This window comes from Agelaius tricolor, unplaced genomic scaffold (genome assembly GCF_023055355.1).
Source record: "Agelaius tricolor isolate 1412-34295 unplaced genomic scaffold, bAgeTri1.0.p SCAF_11, whole genome shotgun sequence".
Taxonomy (NCBI): domain Eukaryota; kingdom Metazoa; phylum Chordata; class Aves; order Passeriformes; family Icteridae; genus Agelaius; species Agelaius tricolor.
In genome coordinates, this window is record NW_027269271.1 from 4023798 (window position 1) to 4051717 (window position 27920).

Sequence of the window (27920 nt, forward strand, 5' to 3'; positions counted from 1 at the left end):
CTTTAAAACAGGGTGATCTCAGCCCCCATTTAGGAGTAACAGGGTATAAATGGGTTACTCAGAACAAAACCTCCAAAGGCAGAAGCCTTGTCCCCACGAGGAGGACAGGAGGGTGCATTATGCTCCTGGGTGTACAGGTGGTCAGGCAGACAAAGCAGCAGAATCCAGCTCCACGTGGCACAAATAGCTTCTAGCTCTCTGCTGGTTTGTGCCCAAGAAAAGCAGCCAGGTACTGCTTCCTGAGCCTATTTGCCAGAGTCCTAAAAGCACAACACACCACCAGGGGAAATGAGAAACATTCTGCAGGGTTCTTGTTTTGAAAGGGAACAGGAGCTAAGAAATATCAGAGAACTATTAGAGAAGAATTAGAGAGCCATTAAAACATTACTTAAGAGATAAGATCATCATTAAAAGGAATGGTACAAAAATGAGGAAGAAAAGGAGGCATGTAAAATAAACAATACAGATAGTCATCAAACACTTGTGACACTTGTTAGACAAAGGCTACTACAAAGCACATATACATCTAAAGGATTGAGCTATTACTTATAGATGAAGGCAAAGAAAACAGAATTTCTGATAAATGAAGACATAGACAAGACTTTTTAAGGTTCTCAGAGTTCAGAAATCTTCCTGGAACTCTGTGAATCATCGACTCTATCAAAATCTCAGAACCTGACATAACAGAATATTCTGGTATCAACTTCACATACAACTAGATCAAGGCCCTTTTTTCCCCAAGTACCATCTAGAAAACAGATCTCTGAAGTGACAGAGGATCATTCACAGAACACAGAATAGCTCAGGTGGGAAAGCACCTCTGGAGATTGTCTAGTCCCTTCCAATCTGTATTATTCCATAACTCTGAAAAAAGCCCAAGTAAGTATACCCCCTGCATTCACTGCTTCCTTGGTCCCTTTCTGCATTCCAATATATCATGAATTCACAGGTTGCTTTAAACACCATGTATTCTATACACTCTGACCAGCCTTAATACTTGAAATATTTAAATAACTCTCATTAAATCTTTTGGCTGTTTTTTGAATTTTATTTTTAAAATGACATGATGCAGGATTTATTCTGAAGTACGAAGATTGCTTGCCAAAAGTAAAGGAGAGCATGAAAACATTCACAATATTCAAGTTAGATATTTCAAAACATGAACAAATATTGTTGAAAATTACTGGGCACCTCATTTTAACTTGATGATTTGTCCTGAGTCTAATAATAGAAATGCCTTTGTGCTCCTGGACACACTGACCATAGACTGCCCAAGCAAAATCCAGGCTGTAGCTGAACAACTCTCATGCAGACTCACAGCCAACCAAACTCAGGACAAACCCCAAAGAGCTAAAGAGGAATTAACACACCTGCAGAAATTTCATCAGCTTCTGAATAAACTATAAAGCATTTCAATTTTCTATGTACTTCACTGGCAAGAGGGAAAAATAACCAACCTAAAGGAACTTGTTTCCTAGTCAGGATTGAATATGGAATGCAATCCCTGGAGGCGACTTCAAAAGTATTTATATAGGTCGCTGCCTACATTAACTCTGATGTTTCTCTATCTGCAACTTTACATCAAGGCAATGAAAAGGAGCAAGTTAGGGATACATCAGGAATCTCACTGATAATACATGACACTTGATAGTAAAACCTCTTGGTCAACTGGCAATATTAACCAAATATTCCTCTGCCCCCAGGCTCCCCCAGCCTGGCTGTACACTTGATATTTGAATGTCCTCCTCCCATCCAATGAGACAAATGCCCCTGAGCAGGGAAGGCACACTTACTGGTACTCTGAAAGGAGAAGTGTTCGGGACATCCATGGAGTTGGTTTTCTCAGAGGTGCTGGTCCCCGAGATGCTCCGTCTGCGAGGAGATCTCTCTGCTGGGACCTCTGAGGAAGAGAAGGAGAAGGTGGTGAATGGGTGCCCGGGGGTGGGGAATAGTCAGGCTTTGTGCTCTCTAGGACAGGAGCCTCAGGAAAGTTTTGAGTGCATTACTGAACTGCTGAATGAACTCACCTCTATTTACCTGTATCTCACTCACTTACTAACCTACAATGGCATTTGCACTGGCAGATTCAAGGCTGTGAATCTGATTTGACCGTGGAAGATTAAAATAAAAAGTGCTGGTAAAGATCAATACCTGGACATACTTAATATTCCGTTACTGTTTGAGAGACAGTATTCAGAGAACTTAAATCTATTTTGTTTTAGATTGAATTTTTTTATGTAAGCAGGGCAGTAATTAAGAGAAAACTCCAACCAAGACCCAGGGAAGCTCAGTTTTAGTCCCAGCTGAATGCAATTCAGCAAAGGTCAAAGTTCGGTCGCGGATGATCCCACTACTTGCTCAAAGCATGCAACCAGCAGAAGACTTATAAGTGCCTGGTAATATGACATATATATCTCTGCAGATAAAAAAAAATAGGTCAACTTCTCCTTGTTCTGGCAGTATGACCTTACTAAGACACGACTTTGGCATCTTAAATCCATGCAGACCAATCTGATGAGCACAAATATTCATAAAAGCTGCACTAGTCTTTGACTAGTACAAATACTGGAATAACAGCATAACAAAGTACACATAGCATTAAAAACCTCTGCACAAACACACATCTATGCATTTTTATATAGAGCTAGATATGCATATGTATGCATACAGATACCTTTATCACAAGTGCTGCCCATCTCCAGCTCAATTGCCAGACTTTAAGAAATCCAGCTTCACAAAACACCCCCCGACACGGGGAGGGAAAAAATCACTTCCTAGCAGAAAGTCCATTGTTATCTTCTGAACCTTAAAGAGCAGGAGCAAGCCGTGACTCCGGGCAGGGACATTGTGACTCCTGCCGTTCTCCTCTCAAGAAGAGCCAGATGCTGCTTCAAGTTCCATTGCCGGCCCCGGGGATCCGTGACTCGCCCCGGAGGGATCGCGGGTGCCTCCGACCGCCCTCCCTGCCTCCCTCCCTGGCGGGGAGCAGCGAGCGGAGCAGCAGCAGCAGCGCCCAGGACTGGCTGCAGCTCCTCAATCAATCGCTCCGGCTGCACATCCTCATTAGTTACTTTCAGGCTATTAACAGACGCCCAACTGCCGGCTTCCCTCCGCTGCCGAAATTTTCCCTGAGCATCCTGATCCGCGGCAGCGAAAAGCAAGGTTTATGGGGAGAGACAGCCAGCTGGTGCCACGAGAGCGGCGTTTTCCTCCAAAGAGCCGGGGGGAAAAAAGGAGAGAAGCCTTCTTCAGGGATAGCATTACTTGTGATGCCTTTGCACGCCGGATTTTGATTTCAGCAGAGTTATGATACGTCTCTCCCATGGATGCTCGGAGACTGACAAAATGGAGCACAGAGGAGGAGAGGCGAAGGAATCCGGACCCTGCAGTATTAGTGTCTCACTCGGCAGATATTTATCTTTTAACAAAAGCAAACTGCTGACATGGAGCCCCTCGGTGTTGGGGAAAGGAGTGCCAAGAGGGGGAGCAGTCTGGGGGCCGGGCAGAGCCCAGCACACAGAGGTGCGGTGTTCCACCGAGGCACAGCCGGCTGAGGGGGCGATGCCTGAGCCCTGCCCGCACCCACCGAGCCCATCCCGGCCCGCCAGAGCCAGCGGGAGCAGCAAGGGACAGATGCCCTGTGGGGAGAGCCCTCCTCCTCCTCCTCCTCCGGAGCAGCACCGGCTCTGCTACAGCATCACCTGCTCCAGAGCTGCAGGGTGAGTCCCCATCAGGGCATCCTTGGAGAACAAAGCACTTGGAGCAGGGCCAGTCCAGCCCAAGGTTTTTGAGTCCGTCAGTCCCAGCAGCTCAGGAGCCTTTGCAGTGCTGGCAGTTTTACCTGACAGTGCACTTTCCTATCACCAGCTGCCTCCCTGGCCTAGATGAAGGGAAACTTTATTTTCTGCAGCACCTGTAAGTACTGCTCTGCCCAGAGCTGTGCTAGGTAGGATACAAAGAATTGCTGCCATTCCCATGTCCATGTAACAAAGGCAAACGGGATTGATGTATTATTCCATCGGAACAGGGCTAGAGTGAGCACCTTTGATCTCACTCTGACTAGGAAGCAGTAACGTAAGAGGTTTGGCTTCCTCTGCTCCTCACGAGCAGGAAATCACATCAAAGCTGCCCCGGTAATTTAAAACACTCTGTTAACTTTGCTGAGTCATAAATGGAAACACCAGCACTAATTCCCCACTATTTTCCACAACACGTTCTGCAGGAGGGGCAGTTTGGGGAAGAGCTTAACTTTAAACTGAATGGAGTTGAAAAGCTGCCACAAGGAATGTGCCTGGCTCCCCCACCTTCCCTCTCCTCCCCAACATCCCCCCAGCAGCAATCCAACTTTTCTGCAAATAAAATGTTGGCATTTCATCAGGAAAATGAATTTCTTCTTTTCTCACACCATCACAGAAGTGTACCAAATGAAGAAGGGAAAATGAAATATTCACTAGGTGCCTACAGTGAACTAAAAATAAAAACTACCTTTCCCTCTCTTCTCCTTCTAAAAAACAAGAGCAAATAGACACACTTAGTCCCTAGGACTCACATATGGCAAAATTGTTGGGATATATTAACTGGAAATCAAAAGCTGAAGCAACTTGCTATGACGCCTGTAGAACAGCATTTTTGCTGAGTCTTGAGAAAGAAATCTATACTGTCACCACCAGGCAAAAAACTAAGACAGTTCCCTCCCCTGCTCCACTAGTAATGCTTGAGGCTACTCTTGCATAATCTTCACCTGCTGCAAAAATCAATGCACCTCTCATCAGCTTAGTATTAAATTACAAGTGCTTTCTGCATTGCTCACTCTCAGGGACCAAGGCTACAGATAGATCACATTGTTTATCCATCAAACCAACCTGAAAGCATTTTTAGCCTGTCTATTTCTGGGAAGAAAAGGAAAAAAAAAAGGCAAAAGGGAAGAAAACCCACCTGACAGCTCCTCCCCATTTCAACCTTCAACAAAAATTGTAGAATCTTACAATGGTTTGGGATTGAACAGGCCCTAAAGATCATCCAGGCAGGGACACTTTCCACTATACCATCAAACAAATGAGTTGTAAACATCCCAATGGGTCACTTTTATCACTTGATAACTTGGTGATACCAGTAATACTTATGGAAGTAAGCATTTATCCAAATAACTATTTACACACCACATAGCAACAGTCAGTTCCTAATTAGTTGAGCCAATTACTCTGCAGTGGCAGATGCCTCTGAGGAGGGAACTGCCCAAGGATACAATGCAGGTAGGTCTCTTCTCCCATCCTGTTGAGCCACTCTCTACCCACAGCAACACCAAAGCTTGTTCAATAGGCCAGGAGGAAGGTTTGTGTAAGCCAGGTGCCACTTACTACATGGAGCAGTGGTGAGGGTTGCCCTCTTTTGAAGGGAACCCTCTCTGCCACAGTGGTGTAGCCTCAGTGCCCTCTGGTCACAACAGAGCTCTGGGGGCTCCTAAATGTCCTACTGCTGGGTGCTGTGGCCACTTGAAACATTTGCTGTGGTGGAAATTTGTATTTTCCCTGTGAAGAGCTTTTTCTCCAGGTGGGAGAAGCAGACACTAAACAAACCTCCCAGCTTTGTGGGACAGCCACACCAGGTAGGAATTATTTGCAGATATAGAGGGAAGAACAAGAAGAGGAAGAAGTGTCTCAACAACATTTTTCTGATGGGGATTACCTAGTGAAATATGAAGCTTCATATAAAAGTAAACAAAAATGTTAATGTTTCATCTTGCAATAAGCATTCTATCTCATTTTGCTCACTTGAGGAGAATTCAGACTTGGGCCCACTCCACAGATTATCATAAAAATTTCATTAAATGCCTGTACAAGAAACCTAAGGTAAAAGCAAACTCAAAGCCCCCTAATCTGTTTTAAGTCCTGAAGTCCAAGTTTGTATTCTGACTAAAATACATTATGCAAATTCTCCAAGATATAACTTAAAGGAAAAAATGGAAATTTACAGAGATAGCTTTTCCACATTTATCAAGGCAACCAGATGGGGAAAATAATCACAAGAAGATACATCAGAGTGAATGCAACCAAGTTTCAGGACACTGAAGTGCACAAAAGCTGCCAAGCCTGGAAAAGGAAACACAAAGGGAAGCCTGCAAAGCTCACTGGCTGTAGAACTCCAGCATCAAACAACTGCTAGATACAAACTATGATCAAAAACTCTCCCAGTCCATCAGCAGGGGTTTGAAAAGAAGTTACTGTGCTTTACTAGGAATTGAATCAATCAGATAAATCTTGGAAGATGATCCAGGCAACTATAAAAGATTTTTAATTTACAGACAGGCAATTCTGTTGGTGTTAGACACTTGCATTGTGCTGGCATATAAAAAAGGTGTAATTGAATTAGTGCCCAGTATGGAAGGTGCATAGAAAGCAACCTAAATTATACAAAAAGTAACTTAAAAGATTCTTAAGTCATTGATTCCTAAACAACTTTACAGTCTGAAAGACAAGACCTAACATGTGGAGCAGAGGAATCCTACAGGAGGCTGGAAGAAAGGGCACAGATATCACAGGAGAGAATAATTTAGGTGTTTCAAGTACAAACTCCCACAATTTATTTTCCCTGAAAGTTTGGAGGAAACTGTACATGGCATTGAGTGAGTGCAACATCAGCTGTGCTTACACTGATGCATTCACTTTAAAGCAGAACAAATCCTCCAGCTCTGCAAGTCAGAAATGAAGCAGATGCACATCCCTAAACTGCTCAACACATCCTCTGCCTGGCTGTACAAAATTTGGGATAGTTGCTCCTTTTTGACCTCCCCATGCAGCAGCCTCTAAAACCTCCCTTAATGGTTGACTCCACACACAGCCAAACAAATTGCCTGGACAACAGCGCCAACACAAAAGCAGAGACAAGGAGCTGCTGCCCATGACCTGGAGATGCTGATGTCCTCGTTAGTTGCTAATGATCTTGGACTGCCCCTGCTAATTCAAATTACCTTGTGTTTGCTGCAGAGATTGCACACAGACAATTAACACGGATCAGCTGAGGCATGGTAACTTGTTCCTGCAGCCTAATTTGTTTAGAGGCTTATGACTTAAACACACATTAGTATGATATCAATATTTATTGTCCTCATTATTAAACAACAGCCTTGAGCCACAGCTTTCCAAACCAATCTTTTTACTGTCTGTAACAGGGCTGTGAATAGAGGCATTCTCTAAAAAGCAATCCTTTGGGACAGCCTCACTGGCTCCTGAACACACCAAAGCTCAACAGCTCCTGCCTGCTCCTCTCCATGGCCCAGAAAGCTGCTCCAAGCCTCAGCACTTCTTGCTCTGTGGCAGGATTTTGTCTCTGAGCAGTAGGAATTATTGTTACGGACACAGGAAAAGACACAATGTACTGCAGACATCCAAGAGGTGCCACTGAACCCTAAACGTGGTCCCAGAGTTAAGACACCACTTGGGAATTTTTATTCTAAATGCATCTGCACATTTCTCCTAAGAAGAAAAACTTTGAGCAGTCTCCCCTGATTTATCTTGCTACCATCACACAGTTCAGAAGTCAGGCAAGCTGACAGAAATGAGAGGAAGTGGACTGAGCCCAGTGATCAGCTTGTCAAAAGGCACAGAGAAGAAAACCAGAGCAGTAAATAACATTGTTTAGTCCAGTTTAGTTCATTGGCTGCAGGGCACATGCCCATTTATTTACAAGGTACCCCTTGCCCAGTGTGTTTGTAACTATTTCAAACAGGCTGTAACCAAGTTTAATTAAAACTGCACACCACTTAAAAGCTCTTAAGAACAAATAAGATCAGGTAACTGAAAGACCCAAGAAATTAAGCACAAAAGTGGTGAAGTTTCCCAGTAAAGTGTTAAAACCCCAAAAATGCAGTTTGTACCCTACCGTACCAAGGAACGAGAGAAGGCTTTTCTCATCTTCCGTGCTGCTATCCAGCCATTCAGCCACATGCCCAGGGGAAAGCAGACTTATTCTCCAGCCAGAAAACTTTTCCATACAGAACACAGTAAGGGAACGAAGCAGGGTAGGAAGGATGGGGAGGAGCTGATGGTCTTGGGATTCCAGCACTCCACTTACAGCCTACACTGGCAAACATGGGAGTGTGATCCTGCCCTGTTCTCTCAACCCTACCTCTGCCACGGCAGGCATGGGTGGGAGCAGCAACTGGGACTTGGACTTGTCCCTTTGTGTCAGGTTTCAGTCCAAGCAGGAACAGAGAGAAGGCAAAAAAGGGGAAGCAGGGGACACCGAGGTCTCAAAATCCAGAAGAGGCAGCAGGTTATGACAGAATCAACTTAAGTAAAAAGTAGAAACACATCAGTGCTGAAGAAGCTCAAATAAGTCAGCACAATAGCTCATCAGCTAAGTGCAATGTAGCCCTACCACTCCTCACAGTGTTGGCTTTGTTTGAAGGCTCAGGTATTGTGCTTTATGCTAGGAAGAAAAAAAAAAAAACACAACCCAGCAAGCTCAGAGGCAATTTAAATCCCCTCCCCTCTACTAACGAGCCTGCATTCCCCTGTTTACAAGCCCCTTCCTGCTCCAGCTATTATCCCAGCATCCCAGCCTTCCTTGCAATGAATTTGCTCATGCAATGGCAGGTTGATCAATGTGTGAATAGGAAGCTCCCACCCCTCCCTCTCCCCTCCTCCTGCATGGCGGCGGCATTGATCGGCAATAATGGAATCTGCTGCTGGCTGCCAACAGCAGCACGGACAGGGAACTGCTCCTCTTCCTCAGCACCAGGACAGGGGGAATCCCTCCTCTTCCTCAGCACCGAGCACAGCCACAGCCCTGCTGGATTCAGCCCCCACTGCCACAGACACAGGTAAGGACACAGCAGCAATCTTGGGGGCTCAAAGAAGCCAGCAGCACTGATGGGTGTTATTTATCTAAAAAAATGAAAACCAAGCCAGCAGCACTGATGGGTGGTTATTTATCTAAAAAAAAAAAAAATTAAAACCAAGCCAGCAGCACCAACGGGTGGTTATTTATCTAAAAAACAAACAAACAAACAAAACAAGCTAAATGGGAAATAACTCTGCCCTGCACGGACAACGAGCTTGCTCTGCAGTGAAGCCTCGTTGCTGTGGCTTTATGAAGGGTCACATTTAATGGTGCAGGATTTACAGTGTAAGATTTATTCCACACAAAAGAGCGTTTTGCAGGTTTACACATGCAGGAGCAGTGACGAATCCTGGTAAGTGAGGGACTCCTGGGCCCCACAAATCAAAATTGCCTTTGTCCTCAGGGGATGGGGCTGATGCTCTGATCAAACTGCACTCTTTAAAGAGACAGCTGCCTTTTGCTCACCGGTTTCTGAACCTGTCTTTATTTTAAATAATTCATACACTTGCCAGTCCCTATTACAAATAAGGATATTTGCTGACCACTGACTAAAACCCAAGCTACACCAAAAAGCCATTAGATCAGCAAAGCAAAAAATGAGATACCAACCAACAAATGAATTGGAAAAAAAAAAAAAAAGAGAGCTAAAGAGAGCTATCAAGTCCCAGCAGGGAGGAAAATTCCAATTACTAAGACAAACTGTAGCAAGTATTGTTTGTGCAGGACAGATATTTTCATAAAACACCTGCCAAGCAGGGCAGATGCTCTACAGAATTCCCAGTTAATGAGGGAACATGGGACAGGCAGCTCAGGAGCCAGGTACCCCAGCAGCATGCCAGACTGAGCAGAGCTGTCCTCCTGTTCCTGCTGAACAAGTGCATCTGTATCCCATGGCTGGGATGGAAACCCAGAAACATTCCCTACATCATATAAAATCCTGTGATAGATAGATAGATTTCCCACCTATGCTAAATGAGCTGATTTATTATTTTTTAAATTAACTGTTCCAACAAATTTCCCTCTGTGTGTGGGAGGATCACATTTTGTCCACCTTCCACAAGTAAAACCTTTTCTTTAAGACTGTGCAAACTGATGATGTAAATCTACTTGCAATAAGAATGGAATTAAATAACTTTTAGAGAAAGGATTAGATAGTTATTTTGGTCTATCTTGTTGGTCATATGAAATGAAAATTTCAACTCCTTTCTTTTAGTTCCCTAATCGAATACTGTACTCACAATCACCTGGGTGTCTTTCCTTAAAAACTTGCAATATTAACTACCATCTCTATAAATAAAAGGTTCTAGAGAAAACAGAGTTATGAGTATTGATTTCCCATGAACACTCACCAATTTTGTATCCTTTCTAGGAGTACAAATCACATACAGATCCTGTTTTCCTCCCTGGCTGCCTCATCTTGAGTAATAATTTAGCTTTATTAATCCCTTCCAATATTTTAAAATGTTCATGATAGCAGGGAAAATATATTGCATATCAAATAAGAAACTGGCTTATTGGAGTATTTTAAAATATGGGAAGATAAAAAGAACTTTGTTAAAAATGTAGCTAGAACTGGCAAAAACTTCAGCCAGGAGGATGCAACTAGGAACTGAAAGGACAGTGAAGTTTTTGATAAGCAGATTTTCCTGGGAATTAACATTCCTGGGGAAACCCTGCATAAATACATCCCTATTATTTATCTTACTTCTGTGTGGTTTAACAGGTCACAGTAACATGCAGTGCAATACAACAGTCACCTGCCTGCAAGGGACTGTCAGGAGGTGGAGACAGACATCAGAACAAAAGCAAGAATTAAAAAGTCCTTGTAAGAGAGTAAGTCATGAACACAGTCCCCTAGAAGTCCTGGGAATTTGAAGTGATAGAAAAGATGTAGAAGAGACACCAGATCCATCTAACCTGACTTGAAACACCTTTAGAACCTCCCCCAGTGACTTCATCCATTCACTGAATTATCTCTGAACAAAGAGCTGGTTCCAGAGAAAAGGACCCCCAGTTGTCAGCACCCTCACAAAGACACAAAGAGCCTGTCTGATCCCCTGTAAGCTGTTCCAATGGTTAACTCCACTCTGCTTAGCAAATTGCTCCTTAGTTCCAGGACTGAATTTATCAAGCCTCATCTCCCAGCCATGGGCTCTGGCTGAGGTTTGTGTGCTTTGACAGACCATTATCAAACACTGGGATCAGAAGTGTCCTCACTGCTTACATCCTTTGAATACCGAGTTTCAAACAATCCCTTCAAATATATCTTCAGACTCCTCTGGAGCATTGATTTTGATTTTTAAACCTTTGCTGTGTAAGAAAGCCAGAGACACAGCTCCACAGCTGCAGGAGGTGCTGCTCACAGGAGAAGTTTTATTGGGAATAGCTTCTTCAATTTGTCTTAAAGGAGATCTTGTGCTCTAAAGCTTCCCAAAAACCATAAAAAAAGTCTTGTCCAAATTTTCCAGGACAGCCAGATTGTAAGATAAAATGCAAATCAGCATGAGAAGACTATTCAAAACATGACTAACTTATTTTCATGCTGTGGGACCTACCTACACTGGGAGTTTGTTGAACCAATGCAAATCCAAATACAAATGGCTCTATTGACCAGAGCAGAAGTATGGAAAATATGAAAATATAGAGAGGTGGGAAGCAAAGTAGTAATTAAAAAAAATACCAAAACAAAAAAACTAATCAAAAAGCAGGGACAAGAAGCAGTTAATATCCATTTGAGAGAATGCTTTCCAAAATTAGCACCAGTAGCTGTACAGAGTAGCAGGTGAGAACATGAGAAAACCTGTTCAAAGTGTTTGGGTTTATCTCCCTCACCCCTGAGTTCTAAAAGCAGATGAATTCTCAAGCCTGGAAATTAAACCAAGCCCTTCTGCTTTGGAGCATCTTACAAAAACCAATCATTTAAAACTTTTCTACATCCCTCCCTGGTAATTCCTGCATTACAGCCACTGACTGAACTCTGCAGTTGTCACAAATGTCACTGTCCTGAAGTTATGAGTCTGAAACCTGTGAAGCTAAGCAGCTTTGCCATCCTGTGAATTTAAAAATTAGCTTTCTTGATCAGTGAAACTACCCAGAAGCATGAGTCTCAGAGTTTTCTACAGGAATTTTTAGTAAATGAGAATTCATAATATATGCAAATAATAGAGCAAAGATGACTTGTGATGCAGATGCTTTGTAAGCACATAGTCAGTGTGGGATTATAAATCATAATGTATTAATGTTCTCTGCATGAGGCATTTTCAAGGGGAGGAAAAATGGGTCTTACATGCACTAGGGACAGGTGCTGACAGACTGACTGATGGATATTGCTTTAGGCAGGAGATGATGTCCTCACAGCAATATATGTTAGATATTGTACACCCAAACCATTCTTAATAAAATGTCTTACAGATAATTTAGGAGGGAATAAGAAACAATGAGTGTTTGTTTCTCCAACCCCTGGAACAATGTCATGTGTCAGGCAAAACTACTCACCTTCATACCTGTCCATCAGGAAATAACAGGAGTTATCTGAGCACTTTGCCCCACAAAAATGCAAAGCAGTACTAACTTTCCAGTCCTATTCTCAATGCCACAGCATGGAATAAGCAGCTGGCTTGAAAATAAGTTTCCCAGACACCTAAAAATGTCAATTCTATATGCACAAGGCTCCGTTTCCTTCATTAAATCATTTTAAGTGCCTATCTATAATGAAAGTAATTTTGCTTTGAGGAGCAGCATTACAATATAACAGCCTCCTAACCAAGCTGTGATCTAGTTCAACAGGATCCCAGTGGACAAGGCTGAGTAACTCAATCTGTATTAGGAAATCATGATGGGAGTATTCACAGTTATTTTGGAACATGGGTAACTTTTTTGGCTTAAGCTACCTGAGCAAAAGCAGTGTGTAGTGAGTGCTGTGACAGGATCCTGTGAACAAGCTACCAGCAGAATAACTCTGTTGCAGTGTAAATCAATAGCAGATTTATGTCAGACATGACAAGATGTGGGCAGCCCCAATGGAGCATGGCAAAGCATACAGAAAGCCCTTTTTAATCAGAAAAAAAAAAAAAAAATATGGATGGACACTCAAGCCTCTCTTCAAGCCAGTTCATTTATTGTGGAAAGTGAAACCCTGCTGATGAAGTGCCAGCCCACACATACACATTATATCCCAGTGTTTTATCCTTTCAGATTGCTTAATGAAGTGATTTTAGCACAGTCACTGATCTCTACACTTACTCTCAACAGCTCTTAGCCAGCTGCAGATGACAACCTCTGCACACTGATGTAATATTGTCACTTAGCTGGGTAATTGTTCTCCTCCCTTCCAGAGTGAGCACCACCAGCCTTCCCAGCCCAGCTGGGATCAGAGACTTTAACCAGTGGTTACTCAGGAGGGAGGCAGAAAAAAAGAATTTCCTAAATAACAATTTCTGGAGCACAGAGGAATCCAGGGGCAGTGAAAGCTGTGCCTGCTGACAGCCTGGAAAGATAAATAGGGACAGAAAGGCTCAAAATGAAGGTGAGAAAAACAACAAACCTTGAACTTCTGTGGTATATAACAATACAGGTAATTCAGCTGGGCACAACTGTTGGATTTTCAGAATTTCACTGATGAACAACCATGGGGTATTTTTTCCCACTTCCACACCAACTTAATTACATTTTTGTACTCAAGCCAACTTCCTTGGTATCCTCAGAATAGCCAAGGGATTCAGCTAAGTTACACTTCTAGCAGGACTGCAAGTTTCTAAGTACCTATTAATGACCACTCCAAAAATATTAAGCTAATTTAATTCCAAATTAGGGCCAAGATGTTATTTACAGAGCCATCCACTCTGGAGTGCCTTTCCAGACTGTGAACCATATGCCTCATGTCAACAGAAATCTTGTATTAAAGTATGAATACACCCAGCTATATATATTTAATGAGCAGAATGTAAAGGGTGCTTCATTTCTGATGCTGGCATTCACAAGATGTCATTTTTCCCAGGAATTTTTCTTGCTCACCTTGCAGGCCACATAGTTTGCACAATTCTTGTCTTCACAAGTGCTGTATTTTGTGAAAATAATTGATTAAGGCAGTTTTGTTGGCATGCTGCCACCATTCATGTTGGTCTCTACTATTATTTCCTGACCTACTGTTTTTCCTTGGGCATAGAGGCTCAAGCAGAGCTGGGAAACACCCAGGATAGATTTTTCTTATTTAGACTCATTTGGATGACATCTCCAACAAGCAAACAAATGAAAGAACAAGTTAGTGAGGGCTGGGGTTTGGGTGGTGGTTGGTTTGGAGTCCTTCTATGACCTCATTGAATAACAGCACTAGAGTTTTGACAAAAACAGTTCACATGGAAGAGAACTAAATATGAGAGAGAAATAAGTATCTTATCATTCAGTCTGCACCATTCTGATTCCATCAGAATGCCTGACACCCACACAGATGGCTTCCAAGTGCTGTGGGATGCCATTAACCATGACCAATGTGATGATCTACTGACCATGACACTTAAGCTTCTGGCCAGATCACACAGGAACTGCCCAATCAACTGAAGCATTATTTACCCTCTTCCTCCAAGGTTTGGCTCCAGGTAACAGCCTCACAGAGCACTCCCACAACGAGTCCAACTTGTTGCTTTCAGCACAACCTAAATACCAGCAATTCCTGCAGAGCAGGGTTGAGGGTGCCCTGCCAGCAGGGAGCTTTACTCCACCCTCAGGTCACTGCTTGCTCCCTTTATGCATCAAGAAACCACAGCTTTGCCAACACCATCAGGTGGGAGCTGAACTCTCCATGACTGGCACAGACTAAAAAAGAAGTTACCTGCATTTTTAACACCACATAAGGAGACATAAAACCACCACCAAAAAGCTCTCAGTGTGCAGTGGCCCCAAAGCACGTGGCTGGCACTTACCAGGTAAAAAACAGCACTTCCCAGGCAGCAGAAAAGCAGGAGCATTCCAGAGAAGGAGTGACTGTGACCAGCAACATGATTCCCTACCCCTGCCCATGAATCATGGTCTCCCTGCCTCTCACCACTCAGTTCCACCTGTGTTTATAGGAAGACTTTGTTAATCTCTGCCTGAGCACCAAAATACAGCAACTGGCAAAGCCCAAGGCCCTGCAAACACTGGAGATTGGTACAAGAAAGGCAGCATACAGAAGGGATTTTTAATCTGTTCCCAAATTAGAGACCAGATTTGGTGGTGAAGGAAGGAAGCACAGCAAGGGAAGAGACTGCAGAGTTGAAGGAATTTTTACAAGGACATACCAAGTCCTCCATCTTGTGGACATGACCTTAATTTCTGACTGATGCAATATCTTAGAACTTCCTCCTGGACACTCTGTATGGAGAAAATACAGCTGACATTTTGGAGTGACCTTGGGACATACTGGGCCAGGGCTTTAAGGGCATGAATGCTTTAAGGGCATGAATGCTGTGAAAGCTGGCATTAGAATTATGCTTTCTTTTGTATAGTTTGCATTTTTCTGTAGCCATTACCCCTGGAACCAAACAGATGTGGAGACAATTACAACATCTATTCTAGAGAAAGGACCTGTCTGTAACAGTTTCAGTGAGACTGAGCTTGGGAATCTGACTGAAGCCTACTCCAAAATGAATCAAAACAATTAGGAAAATGGATAAATAAATAGAAAAAAAAAATAGTTTCAATCCCATCTTTTTAAGCCAGACATTGATTTTTCAATGCTTGGGAGTTGGCAACTTTTGAAGGTTGCCCAGAGACTCGACTCTAAGGAAACATGTTGGCAGAGCTGTTTCATTTCTCTGGCAGGTGTTCACATCACAACATTGCCCTCCTAAATTCCCTGCTCAGCACACTGCAGGTGCAGGAGAAGAAAAATGCAATATCACACTTTACCACAGCAGACCCACAGTCCAAGGATCAGCACTGTTCTGCTAGGCCAGAATGCATCAGGAACAATTTCTTCACTGAAACAGTGGTCCAGCACTGGAACAGGCTGCCCAGGGAAGTGGTGGAGTCACCTGGAAGTGTTTAAAAAATGTGTGCATGTGGCCTTTAGGGACATTGTTTAGTGGTGGCCTCAGAGGTGCCAGGTTAACGGTTGGAGCTGATGATCTTGGAGATCATTCCCAACCTTAATAATTCTGTGGTTCCACACAGAGTCACCACAGCCATTCTTAGCTGCCACCACCTGCTCAGAGAAGCAGCCATTCCTCTGTAACCCAATTTTTACAGTCATGTGTATGCACCACGACAGTTTCACCATCATTTCCATTAAATCCATTTCCCATTAAATACACACTCCTAGCCTGTAGACAATTTCACATGTGGAGGTGATAGTGCTGAAACCATGAGTTCTGCCTGTAGTTGCATTATTTGCTTGCTGACTTCCTGTGCAGATTTCCCTCTCCCTTACCAGAAGCAGTCACCCATAGCTAAAGAAAATTAAATGGAAGGGGATCATTAGGTCTCCCTTCTGCCACTGGCCCAGTTTCAAATCCCACCATTATTAGCCCTCCTAAAAAACATTTGTGCTGTCTGATGCCAATTAGGCAAGAAATGTAGATAAAAGGAAGCTCTCCCTTTGTGGAGAATTAAAGCTTGGACAAGGTACATACCTCTAGAGGCTGGAGAATGAATGTCTCTTGATGCCAACGAGCCATTTACACATGCCATCCACACCCTGTAATTTGCTGCAGCCCCAAATTCTTTGACTTCCAATATTACACGTTACACTGACTCCCAGATATCAGAAAATGGCAAGATAAGGCTCAGTGTAGCAGAATGTCCCTTCCTCCTGCTCATGCACAAATGAAGCTGATTTGTTCCCATGAGCTGTAAAGAGCCATGACAGATCTTTCTGACACAAGTCACCTCAAGTATTCATTGCAATTACACTTTTTTTCCCTCCCTGGAGATTTTAAAGAGAGAAAGAGTACCCACAGAGTATCAGATAAAGCTGGGCAACAACATGAAGAATTTGCAGGAATGTAAGTTGCTGCTCACATCTGCCTTCCACAGCTCCCCAGTATTGTACTTTTAATTCTCTACCCTATTAACATGTTAATCGTATGAAAGAGCCCCAAAAAGAGACAGGAAATTCTAAAGGCAACCTCGTGGTAACTACTCCAAAAATCACTTAAATGAAATTTGGAAGGAATAGGCATTGTGGTGCCTTGAACTTTTCTGAGCAGTTTGCCAAAAGTTTGCTTTTTCAAAGAATTGCATGTTTGTCTGAAAAAAAGCTGAGGCAGAAGGTTTTCATTTTCTGATCATGTAATTCAAAAGCAGCTGCAGAACAAGCCCATTGGTTCAGGCTAACAAAAACAGTCTCTCCAAGTTAGTAAATTAGTATTCACCCTGTCTATGGATGAGGAGGAAAATGACTAAGGAGGAGGTCGTAATCAGCACCTATTAAAGGAGGTTTCCAAGGTAGAAAACATTTGACTCAGGAGATTCCATTCCCTGGTTCCTTAGACAACATTTATTGGTTTTGTACCTACTGGAAAGTGTTCAACCATATCAAAAGGCAGGAAACTTCAATGCTTTCTAGCTTGCTATCACTTAATACATTTTAGCACAAAAGCTGCTGGAAAAGCAAGTGGCATTGCTAACGCAGTGTGCTTTATATTGAAAGGAAACCAAATCTTCTTGTTTTTTATGTGCAACCTGTAGGATGCCCTGAACTGCTTGATTTACCATCACTTTCTGGGGGACAGGAAGCAAGGTTGGCAACATCCTTCCTATGCTGGAAACATCACATAATGCCAGCCACAAGTAAACTCTGACAAATGTTCCCACAGGGTGCCCTTGAATGATGATGTCTGGCCTTATCTAGAAGCCCAATGTCATTTAAAAATGTACTGACTTAGGTAAGGGCTTTCAGTGAGAGGGAGAAAAATAAACCTCATTATTTTAGTGGTAATAAACTAGATTTTAAGCTGTTCACAAAAACCTGTTCTTCATCTTTGCATCTACACGTTGTTCTAATACTAACACCTAATTTCCGTACCAGTGAGCAGAAAAGTACCAATGTAAACATCTCTTTAAAGGAATGTATCTCTTTAAAGAACTTTGCACCAAGCTGAAACAACGAATAAAAGGAAAATGCATAAATGAATAGAAAATGCACAGCCATGCAACAGGGACAAAGCCCCGGCAAGTTTCTAGTCGCTTTGAGCCAAGTCATTTAAACCTCCAGCAGAACACCTCTGTGCCTCCAGCCAACCCCGCCCCGCTGCGATCGCGGCAGGAATCACGGTAGGAATCGCGGCAGGGATATCGAGGCAGGGATATCGCGGCAGGGATATCGCGGGCAGGGATATCGCGGGCAGGGACATCGAGGGCAGGGATATCGCGGGCAGGGATATCGCGGGCAGGGACATCGAGGGCAGGGATATCGCGGGCAGGGACATCGAGGGCAGGGATATCGCGGGCAGGGATATCGCGGGCAGGGATATCGAGGGCAGGGATATCGCGGGCAGGGACATCGAGGGCAGGGATATCGCGGACAGGGATATCGCGGGCAGGGACATCGAGGCAGGGATATCGAGGGCAGGGAATATCGCGGTTGGGATATCGCGGCTGGAATATCGAGGGCAGGGATATCGAGGGCAGGGCTATCGAGGCAGGGATATCGAGGGCAGGGACATCGCGGCTGGAATATCGCGGCTGGGAATATCGCGGCTGGGAATATCGCGGCTAGGAATATCGCGGCTAGGAATATCGCGGCTGGGATCCGGCCGTGTCCGGAGGGATCTGTCTCACCTGTGCCCTGCATTCTGTGGGGATGCTGTCAGCTCCACCATGGTCCTGCCAGGATGCCAAGCAGGGGCAGCGGAGGCTCCGCGCTCTGCTCCCCGCGGCCGGGCAGGAACGCAGCGCAGCCGGAGCCGGGGTCCAGCCCAGCCCAGCCCAGCCCAGGCTCCCTATGGAGCTGCCCGGCTCGGGCTGGCCCAGAGCCGCCCCCCGAGAGCCGCCTGCCCTGCCAGCCCCACGGCTGCTCCCCAAAAGCGGCGGCAGGACCCAGGCGGGACGGGCACACGATCCATTCTCCCGTCCCCAGGAGGCAGCGCAGGAACTCGGGGTGGGGTGGGAGGGGTGTGGGCAGCAGGAGACGCTCCTGTGAAAAGGCGCCTGGTGCTGAGAGAACTCAGGGATTTCGAGCAGCTGGCTCCGAGGCTAAAATCAGCGACAGGGAAACTTAGGAGGGTGATAGCTCACTGCAGACGCTGCCCAGAGTGCAAGAAGCCGGTTTACATGAAAACATCTCATGAGCTGGACCAGGAAATGTATCTGAATCTGCTCGAAAAACTGCACTTCCTTTGAAGACGTTTCCTCGCTTCAAATGCTTCTACAACTTAGGAAATACACAGCAGCACAAAAGCCCCAAGAGTCACTTAGGCAAACAATAAACTTCCCTCCCCCCTCTTTGTTTTCTGCACTGCCTTTTATTTTTGTCTTTAAATTCAAAGATCTGTGGCTTTGGGAGTGAAACGGTGCAGTCTGATACCAATTGCCTTTTCCTGAGCTCTGTTCTTTTTTTTTTTTTTTTTTAGAAGTGCCGAGAGCTGAACTTGCAGGCATAGCATTTTCATTTATTTATAGCTCTTTAAGGCACAGAAGCAAACCCTACACAGTTTGGTTGCTGCTGCCACCACGTTGTGACACCCCGACAAAAGAGTGTCATGTTTAAAAGCCCATTTTTAAAGTCTGCCCTCCAGCAGGTCCCACCTGCCAGCCAGGGGCACCAGAGCACACACACATACACACACAAGAAGAATGTGAAGTTGCTCAGCCTGTTGCTAAACAAAAATTACTCACCAAGAACTGAGGGGCTGCCTTTTGCTGTTGTCAAGAGCAAGAGTTCTCTTTATTTTTAATTTTCTTCAATTTTTTTCCTAGTTTTCTCTAATTTTGCCATTTGATTGCAATACCTCTGATTCACCCCTTTTTTTCCACTACCTTTTCTTCTTGCAGGGTTACTTAAAACAGCTCCTGCACATTGGCTCAGGTAACAATTTCCCACACCCTCAGTGTCTCCCCTGGAAGAAACAGCTTTGGTCACCCTGCCTCCTGCCAAGGCTCAGGTGGAAAATCTGTGTAAAAAAGCAAGCCTAACCCTTGGGAAAGAAACTTACTGAATGTGTGCTCAAACAATACTGACTCCAAAATAAATAATAAAAAATTGTTACTGCTCCATTGCCCTCTAAAACCATTCACTAAATTACACCCAGGGATCCTGCATCAAGGGTAGCACTGGAAGAAAAGAGAAGCTCCAAAAAAAATGCATTCTCCCCCAAAAATAACAGAGTAACATAATATACAGTCCCTCCAAGGGACAAATTGGTTTGACCTGCTGCTTGGAAATGCCAAATTACTGGAAGCAGCAGGGAAAACTTGGGACCAGGTGGAGCCAGACTTTGTAGAAGGGCAGCAACAGCTCCTAAGGGCCCATGATCTCCTCTCTCCAAGGCAGAGAGCCAGGAATGCTCAGTAATTACACAGCATCTGCATTCTAGAGCTGGGCATCAGCACCACAGAAAAGCATTGCTCCAGAGGGTGGAGCAACAGCACACAATACACGAGGGAAAAAATAGAAAAATTAGGGACTGGGACATGAAAGTTAGCCTGTACATCTCTACAGAGGGTTCTTGTGCTTTTTTGGGCAAATCGTGGCTTCTTGTTTTTATTATTATCATCTTCATCTTAATTATCATTATCATTACCACCATTCTTATTACCATTATTATCACAATTATTATTATATTTACTTTTAATTTTTTATTATTTTTATTTATTTATTCGTGATTTGGATTTGTTCCCATGTTTTGCTTTTTTTCTTTTTCCATCATTTAGAAATCCTCTGTTTTAAAGTCGGGTTCTAACAGAAGGGTTAAAGCTTCAGATGAATCTCTGCAATACGGCCATAATCTGCCTATTTCTCCCAAAGAAGCCATTTTTAGTGATGCAGAAAGGTTCCATCCTCATAGCTATTTTTGTCAATCCTACAACTTGCTGTATGGGCCCCAAAAAAAGATTTCTGAAATGGTGAAGAATCTGTCTGACTCAAGCAAAGGCCTCTGCTAAAGACTTAGGTAGAAAGAGTGAATGGGGCAATAAATAAATAAATAAATTAGAGGTGGAAAAGGCAGATTATTACACGTACTTGGAATTATTCTAGAAATCTACCCAGATTCGGAAATTCAAAATGCAATTTGTAAAGCCTAGGGATAAAAGTTGTTTCCAAAAGACTGTGACAGTGACTAAAAATTATTAGAAACCCCTGATAATATTACATGACTTCTGTTCAAATAATAGGACTTTTATGCTACTGCTTTAGCTTGTCCATGCCACAGAGCAGTGGAAAAGACCATTGGTGAGGAGGAACAAGGGGGATGACTGAGTTTTCAGTGGTCAGATCCTCACCTATACTGCATCCAGCTTACTGAAAGGTCAAGGAAATATTTGCAGTTTCAACTGAGACAAAAAAATAAAGCAGAAAAATCCTTCACTGGGTGATGCATGAGATCAAGCAACCTCAAAAATCAAGAATTATTAGTTTTTATTAGCACTTTACTGGACACCAATTGTACCTTAATGGGCACTAATCACTGCTGGAGTGTACAGTCCTCTCCAGCTCCAAGGCTGCTTTTGGGACTCCAGGATTAGCTTGCAGCACAGAGGTGCCTGCTGGAAGAGTTCCTGATGAACTCCAGTGAGTTCAATAGCCCAATTTCCTCTTAGAGGAGTTCAATTTTCCTCTGTGGCTTTATTATTTCTCCTTTAAGTAAATGATCTCTCTCTGCTGAGCTGCTCAAACGTTTTTTGTCCATTTTGCAGATAAAAATCACAGTTCTAATCCTTCCCTCCCCTTGTGCCATTCAAGAGGGATCACTGACAAAGGGTGGCAGGTTAATAAAATCCCCAGTACACACTTGGGCTGTGGCTCCACTCCTACTGTGAGAGCACTGGCTCCATCAAAGCCAGCACAGAGAGCAGCTCTGTATTACACCCAAGCTCCTGGAACTCCAGGCTGCTGCTGGGGCTGATTTGGAACATCTCCCATGTCAGACTCAAAGCCAGCCCATCACCACAACAAGGATGTGAGCCGGATTTCTCTGCATGGAGCCGAATCCATTCCCCTGGCAAGCGACAGCAGCAGCCTCGAGGAGGGTGGGAGAGCAGGGAGACAGGAATGTCACAACCCTGCACAGAACAGCTTGGTACACTGAATTTCAAACTAAATGCACCTAATCCAATCTCATCAATACCTGCATTTTTGAGCATCAATTTATACTAAAGCAATAAACTGATCAACAGCTTATTCTGTAAACTAAAACCCAACTCTGAATCAGTATGTTTAAGTTCAGCTCAACAGTTCAAACTAACTCTAGACAACACAAGGTAATTCAGGCAGTAGGAAGGAAGGCTAATTGTCCATTAAGTGTTAAGCCAGTTGTTACTGATGGAAAAAAGGTAAGTATACATGGATGAGTGAAGTGTAATTACTTTTTGCCACAAGATAAACAACTTGAAAAGAGAAGCTACAAAATTGAACAATCCACAGTGAGTTCATGTATGATTTAAGGTAGATTTCTCTAAAGAACTTCAAAATATTTTTATTGTTATTCCTGAGAAAACAAAGGAAAAATCACAGGGTCCTTCATAAAAAACCAAGGTTTGGTTAGAACACAGGCAACACAGGCAACAAATCTGCCCCAGATGGCCCAAGAGCCACCAGTTCTCAGAAATTACTACATTGCACAACATGCTCTCCTTACAGGGTGCTCTTTATACTCTCAACATAAAATTAAAAAATCACTAAAGTGATTTTTTTTGTGTATACTCTCGAAGCAGTGGGCAAGGATGTAATATACATTTCCAAGGGGAAAAAAAAAGCCCTAATGGATTATGTGTCAATATTAAAAAGCTGAGATTATGTGTTCTTACCCTTTATCTCTGCCCTAAAAAGGTTTAAGATCTAAACAGATAAAATTTGCTTCATGATGAAACTCAGCTTTCAGCACAGATGATCTATGTGCAGGGGAATAAAGTTTCAGCAGCATTCAGAACAAACCAAAATCCTTTGGCTTCGCTTGTGTTATAGAAGAAGAAAGATAGCAGCTTGGCAATTTTCTGTATACAAATAACTCCAATTGCCCAGGGGAATGTCACTGAGATCCAGGCATCCTGTTTGTTACATCCAGCCTCCCTGGAGTCAGCTTTAATTTCAAGCAGAGTTGCCTAAACTCTCCATCCTTCCAAGGCAGGCAAATTGCACTGTACACTGTCCAAATTTCAGATCACTTCAGGGCTTTTCCCAAAGTTTCCTAACCTCTTTTGTGGATGCAAAAGATAGCAGGGCACTTTTTGCACAGTAGATGTTTCCCTCTGTAGCCTGTAAAGATGTCCAAGATGTCCTGGATTTCACAGGAGGTTTTTTAAAAGGCAACTCATGTTTTGCATGCATTTGCATTTTGGGATAGACCATGATGGGTAAACAATACCATCTAAAGACTTAAAAGTTTTAGAATTTCAATTGATCTTGGCATAATTACACTCCCTACTCCTCATATCCAAATCACAGCACTAAGAGATCATGACCCAAGGCAGCAGACAGTGAAGCAGGCAAAGGCTGTGGTTGTCAGCAAAGCCTTGTTTGTGTAATTACATGAGCCAAAGGCTTCAGATCCCAGCTTGCTAAAGGCTCCCACACATGGGTTCTGGCAACTCTGGCAGGTCTGGGCTGAAGGGAAGCAGAGAATGAAAGCAGAGAATGCATGGGAGCACCTGCAGCCTGCGGAAACACAGGGAGGTGTCACATCCCCAGGGTGCAGAACCCTGCTCCCTGTCCCCCCTCAGTCCAGCAGCACCTTGCAGCTGCTGGGGCCACTGCAACTGAGCTCTGTGATACAAAGCACAGCTCAAAAAGGAAAAGAAGATCCCCAACCACTCAGTGAGGCTTGCTAAATGACATGATAAAGGGAACTGGCAATAAGGAATCTGATTCTCCTGGGTCTGCAGAGAGGAGGATGGGAGTCTCTCACAGGTACACACAAACAGGCTCGTGCAAGACCAGCTTGGGCAAACCCAGAGAGCTGCAAACATGTCAAGTCAGCACATCTGAACCCATCTTCCTGCCAGAGATACTGCCAAACACACCCTCAGTGTGAGGGCTAAACCCAAGCCCTGTTTTGTATCCCTGCCATGCACTACAGTTGGCAGTAGATGGTATTTTGCACATGGCAGCAGGGTGAAAAAGCAGACAGGGCTACTGGGAAAATTACTGCACCAAGACACATCATAGATCCCTACAGATGAGATACAGGGAGCTGTGAAGTACATTTTTGCATCCCTACTTTCTACCAGATATTCTTTTTGGCCAAGCTGAGTGGTGGAAGGGGAAGGACAGCCCTCTTCTTGGCACACAGTTTTCTCAGAAGTTACAGGGCTTCCATTATATCAAATTCCTTCATATCTCCTAAATAAATCTTTGCTGAACATAAAAACCTTTCCTGAGTGTAAAAACTGGTGCATTGCAGATTCTTCCATTGAGCAGGTCACAAACAATCCATTTTGTTCCAATACAAGCTGTCTCCCTCTCCCCACCTCTAAAACTAGTAACCCTTTCCAGGTATTTATCTTAGCTGTTACTGCACAAGGATCTTAATTATGTGGTGAGCACAGAGTAAATATATTTTTTCTTTCATCACAAATACTCATTCCAGCTGGAATATACAGAAAGCAAAGCTCAGCTTTGATAGTTTTAGTTGTAAACAACTTTGTCTTAGAAAAAGAAGTTATTAAAATCACCCCAGGAATCTTTTTGGCTCTTTTCTGCTCTCTCCTGCCAGGTTTTTACCTGAAGGAAGAGCATGGGCTGGGTATTGGAGCAATCCTCCCCAGGCAGGAGGGCTCAGCAGAGACTTGCAAGAGCTGTTCTGAGAGGCACACAGCATGCAGCAGTGAAACCAGATGCTGCTTAACTCATCTTCTGATGCTCACTCCAATCCCAAAGCCTCTGGATTTTTAGGAGAGTAGAGAGGCAGGATTTCTGCCCAGTTAACTGCTCACCTGGTAGCAATGCAATTTAGGTCTGGCATCAAAACAGATCAGAGCTTCATTCTCAATGCTAGTGACTCGAGGTGAGGACAAAACCAAAATTTGCAAGGGGCACCTTCATCTCTGACCTCCTTTCAGCAACCCTTTTTCAAAAGATGCATATTCAGACTGAGAAAAAGCAGGGTTAACTTGTTTCAACAAGTGAAACAGTCTTTTTTTTCTTCTTGGATGATTTCACCTCCAAATATAAAAAGATTTATTTGCATCACTGCTAGCCTTTCCAAACATCAGAGAATCTCAAAAACTCTCACTGATGATGCTCTTTCCTAATACTTGAAAATTTAAAAAAACAACAGCAACAAAACCAGACCCCAAAGCCTTTCCTCACTTTCAATTCCCCCTGATATTTTCACATATTCAGGCAAAAAAAAATCTCTTATTAATGCCACAAAGCTGCCAGAATCCAAACTTTTGCTGTGTAGTCTCCTTAACAACTCTCATTTAGAGTGAGCAGGTGGCAAGAAGGAAGCAGAGCAAGAAAGAAGACAATTATTTTGGGAAAGGAAGTGGTAACTGCTACTAGCCTGTCAAACAGCATGAATGGTGAAAATCTGAATCATGCTTTTACTGTATGAATGGGCTAATTCCAACACACTGCTATAAACAACAATCCTCTAAAAGGAAGTAATCTCCCTAACAGGAAAAAATACACCTGTTAGAAAAAGAGCAGGATCTGAAGCAGAAATCAGGCAAAACAGAGATGGGCCAGCTTGAGTGCCTCTTCCTGTGACATTTAGGTGCTGGTCTCCAGGGCCTGCATCACACTTTGTGACAGAATTACCCCATTGCAAATAACACTTGAAAGAAGGTTAGAGGCTGTCAAGCTGGAGTTAGGAAGAAATTACAGCTCCATTTTTAGCTTTCTTGAATGGAGGCTCCTCTGAGTAAGTGCTGCCAAGATGAAATCCTAGCAAGCAAATGACATATTTAGAGTGTGCCTGTTCACTCACAGAGGTATTACTACAACGACAGGGATTATGCACCAAGGAAATTTCAGGGCATATATTTAATGGATGGCTTGCTGACACCACTCAGGCTACAGTGTATCTTCCAGACAGGAATTAAAAATCTCAGCATTAGCAACAACCTCTCCCCTGGCCTGCAAGCAGAGGGCAAGTTTCTAAGCTAGTTGCAGATGCTGAGTGCCTCTGGAGTTAGAGTTTTTAAATGATCTTATTAGTTTTCAGTGTTTAAACAAGTCACTTTCTATCTTGTGCTTTTTTTCCTGTGCTGCCTCTCTGGCCCTCGTTTGAGGGTGACCACAGTGGTTTGTGCTGCTCAGAAGGGATGGCTCAGCTGCTCCTCTGGCAGCTGCTGAACCATCACAAATTACAGCTTGCTGTACAGAAGTATGTGGAAATTGGTGTCTATCTTAGTACAAGGGACTGTAACCACAGTGGTGCAGCAGCTGCCTCCCAAACAGCTGAACCAACCCTGCAGCAAGGGGGAAAATGAAAGACACTGAGAGAATGACTTCAGCAGCCCTTGGGTGAAGCACACTTGACTGAGTGCTGAACTTTGGGGAGCTACACATTTCTTGCTTCCATTTCTCAGATGTAACGTGGGTAGTTTGTCTCCCACACACTTCCTAGGAATGGTGCCACACGGATGTGTGCATAATTCTGTAAAGAATGCCACAGAAATCTGCAGAATGGGTGCTACAGCTGATGATGCAAAGCCCTTGAATAACACACACTGTTCCACTTGCTCCAGTAACAAAAAGACTCTCATACAAGTTATAACTTTATTGCTACCAATGAAAAAGAGCCCCATCACCTTATCCCTCCTTTTTGATTTTCAAGAAATAAATCTATTAATTAGTAAATCACAAGAGAGCAAATGCCTTCACCTCTGCACTAGAGCCAATCCTAAGGAGCTCTTGTGCAAGGAGTAATTTCAGATATCACTGTCAGATGCACGGCCTGCAGTTACCATGTTATCCACATGCTTCCCTGGGACAAGCTTGATATTCTTATCAGCTCTGCATAGCAATTTCTCTACCAGATACTGTAGCTGCCTCTGCTGTGCCTTTCAGCTTTTGGTGTCCATTCCAAAGCTATTTTAGTGCAGTTGTTATCTGTACTGCTTGTGATAGGTCCTGGCTGCCACCATCTGCTTCTTTCTCTGTATAAAGATGTGCAATGGTTCCCTTCACTAATGTGTCCTCTGGCTCAACATCTTGACATAAAGCTATTCCCACTGCTTGCTATCAACCCACTTTTTTCATTAGCAGGAATTCTGTAATCATGACAAGAGACATTTTTAACCAGGATGTGAGAACAAAGGGACTACCTAGGGCACTGCAGTCTGAGATTATATATGACCTTCCCGCCACTCTCATCCATACTCACAGAAAGGGCATTGCTCAATTTTCCCCTTCCCATTGCATGCCCAGTTCCTTTACCCACACACTCTGTGACATCTGTATTCACTACAGTTGTAGCTCTCACATGTATCTTGTACTTTTAATATATTCTTGTCAGGCATATATCAAATAACACACTGCAAGATGCCACTTGCATCTAAAACTAAAGCAAGATACACAGCAAGGCAGATACCAAATAGCAGAGTCATCCATTCTTTGTGGCCTTCAGGAAAATCAAGAATGTTACAAGGTTCCATATAAAAACATAACACTGGGGTTTCCAGCTATTGAGATACTCAGAGAAGTCTAGAAAATCCACTCATTTTTGCACATGGTATAGAAGAAGAAGGAATTTAAATCTTAAATTTTTAAAGGTCTTTCTAGCTTGTGAAGCTATAAATCATATTCACTGCCTAGTGCAGACTGGCTTCAATACAATTCTTTATTCCCCTCACTAGCCATATACCTGGAGTAAGTATTTTGCCTACAACACTATGTAAAGATGATTAATACCAGGTTTAGTTCCAAACAAGAATGAACATTTAATCATCTGGCAAAACAAAATGATCATTTAGAGGTATATTTAAAACTCCACAAACAA

The 27920-nt window shown here is 43.4% G+C and overlaps 1 protein-coding gene across 11 annotated transcripts in view; it reads right to left on the reverse strand.

The window, feature by feature from the left end:
* The window catches only part of RASAL2 (RAS protein activator like 2), a 165316-nt gene that overhangs the window by 45778 nt on the left and 91618 nt on the right, over positions 1 to 27920 (reverse strand). For 9 of the 11 annotated variants that reach the window (XM_071435891.1, XM_071435889.1, XM_071435892.1 and 6 more), the window contains exon 4: positions 1794 to 1900. In XM_071435891.1, the coding sequence (XP_071291992.1) occupies positions 1794 to 1900 (107 nt within the window). Of the gene's footprint in view, positions 1 to 1793; positions 1901 to 2674; positions 3627 to 18597; positions 18914 to 27920 lie in introns of those variants that run through there. The other 2 variants (XM_071435894.1, XM_071435893.1) reach the window with 2 other exon arrangements.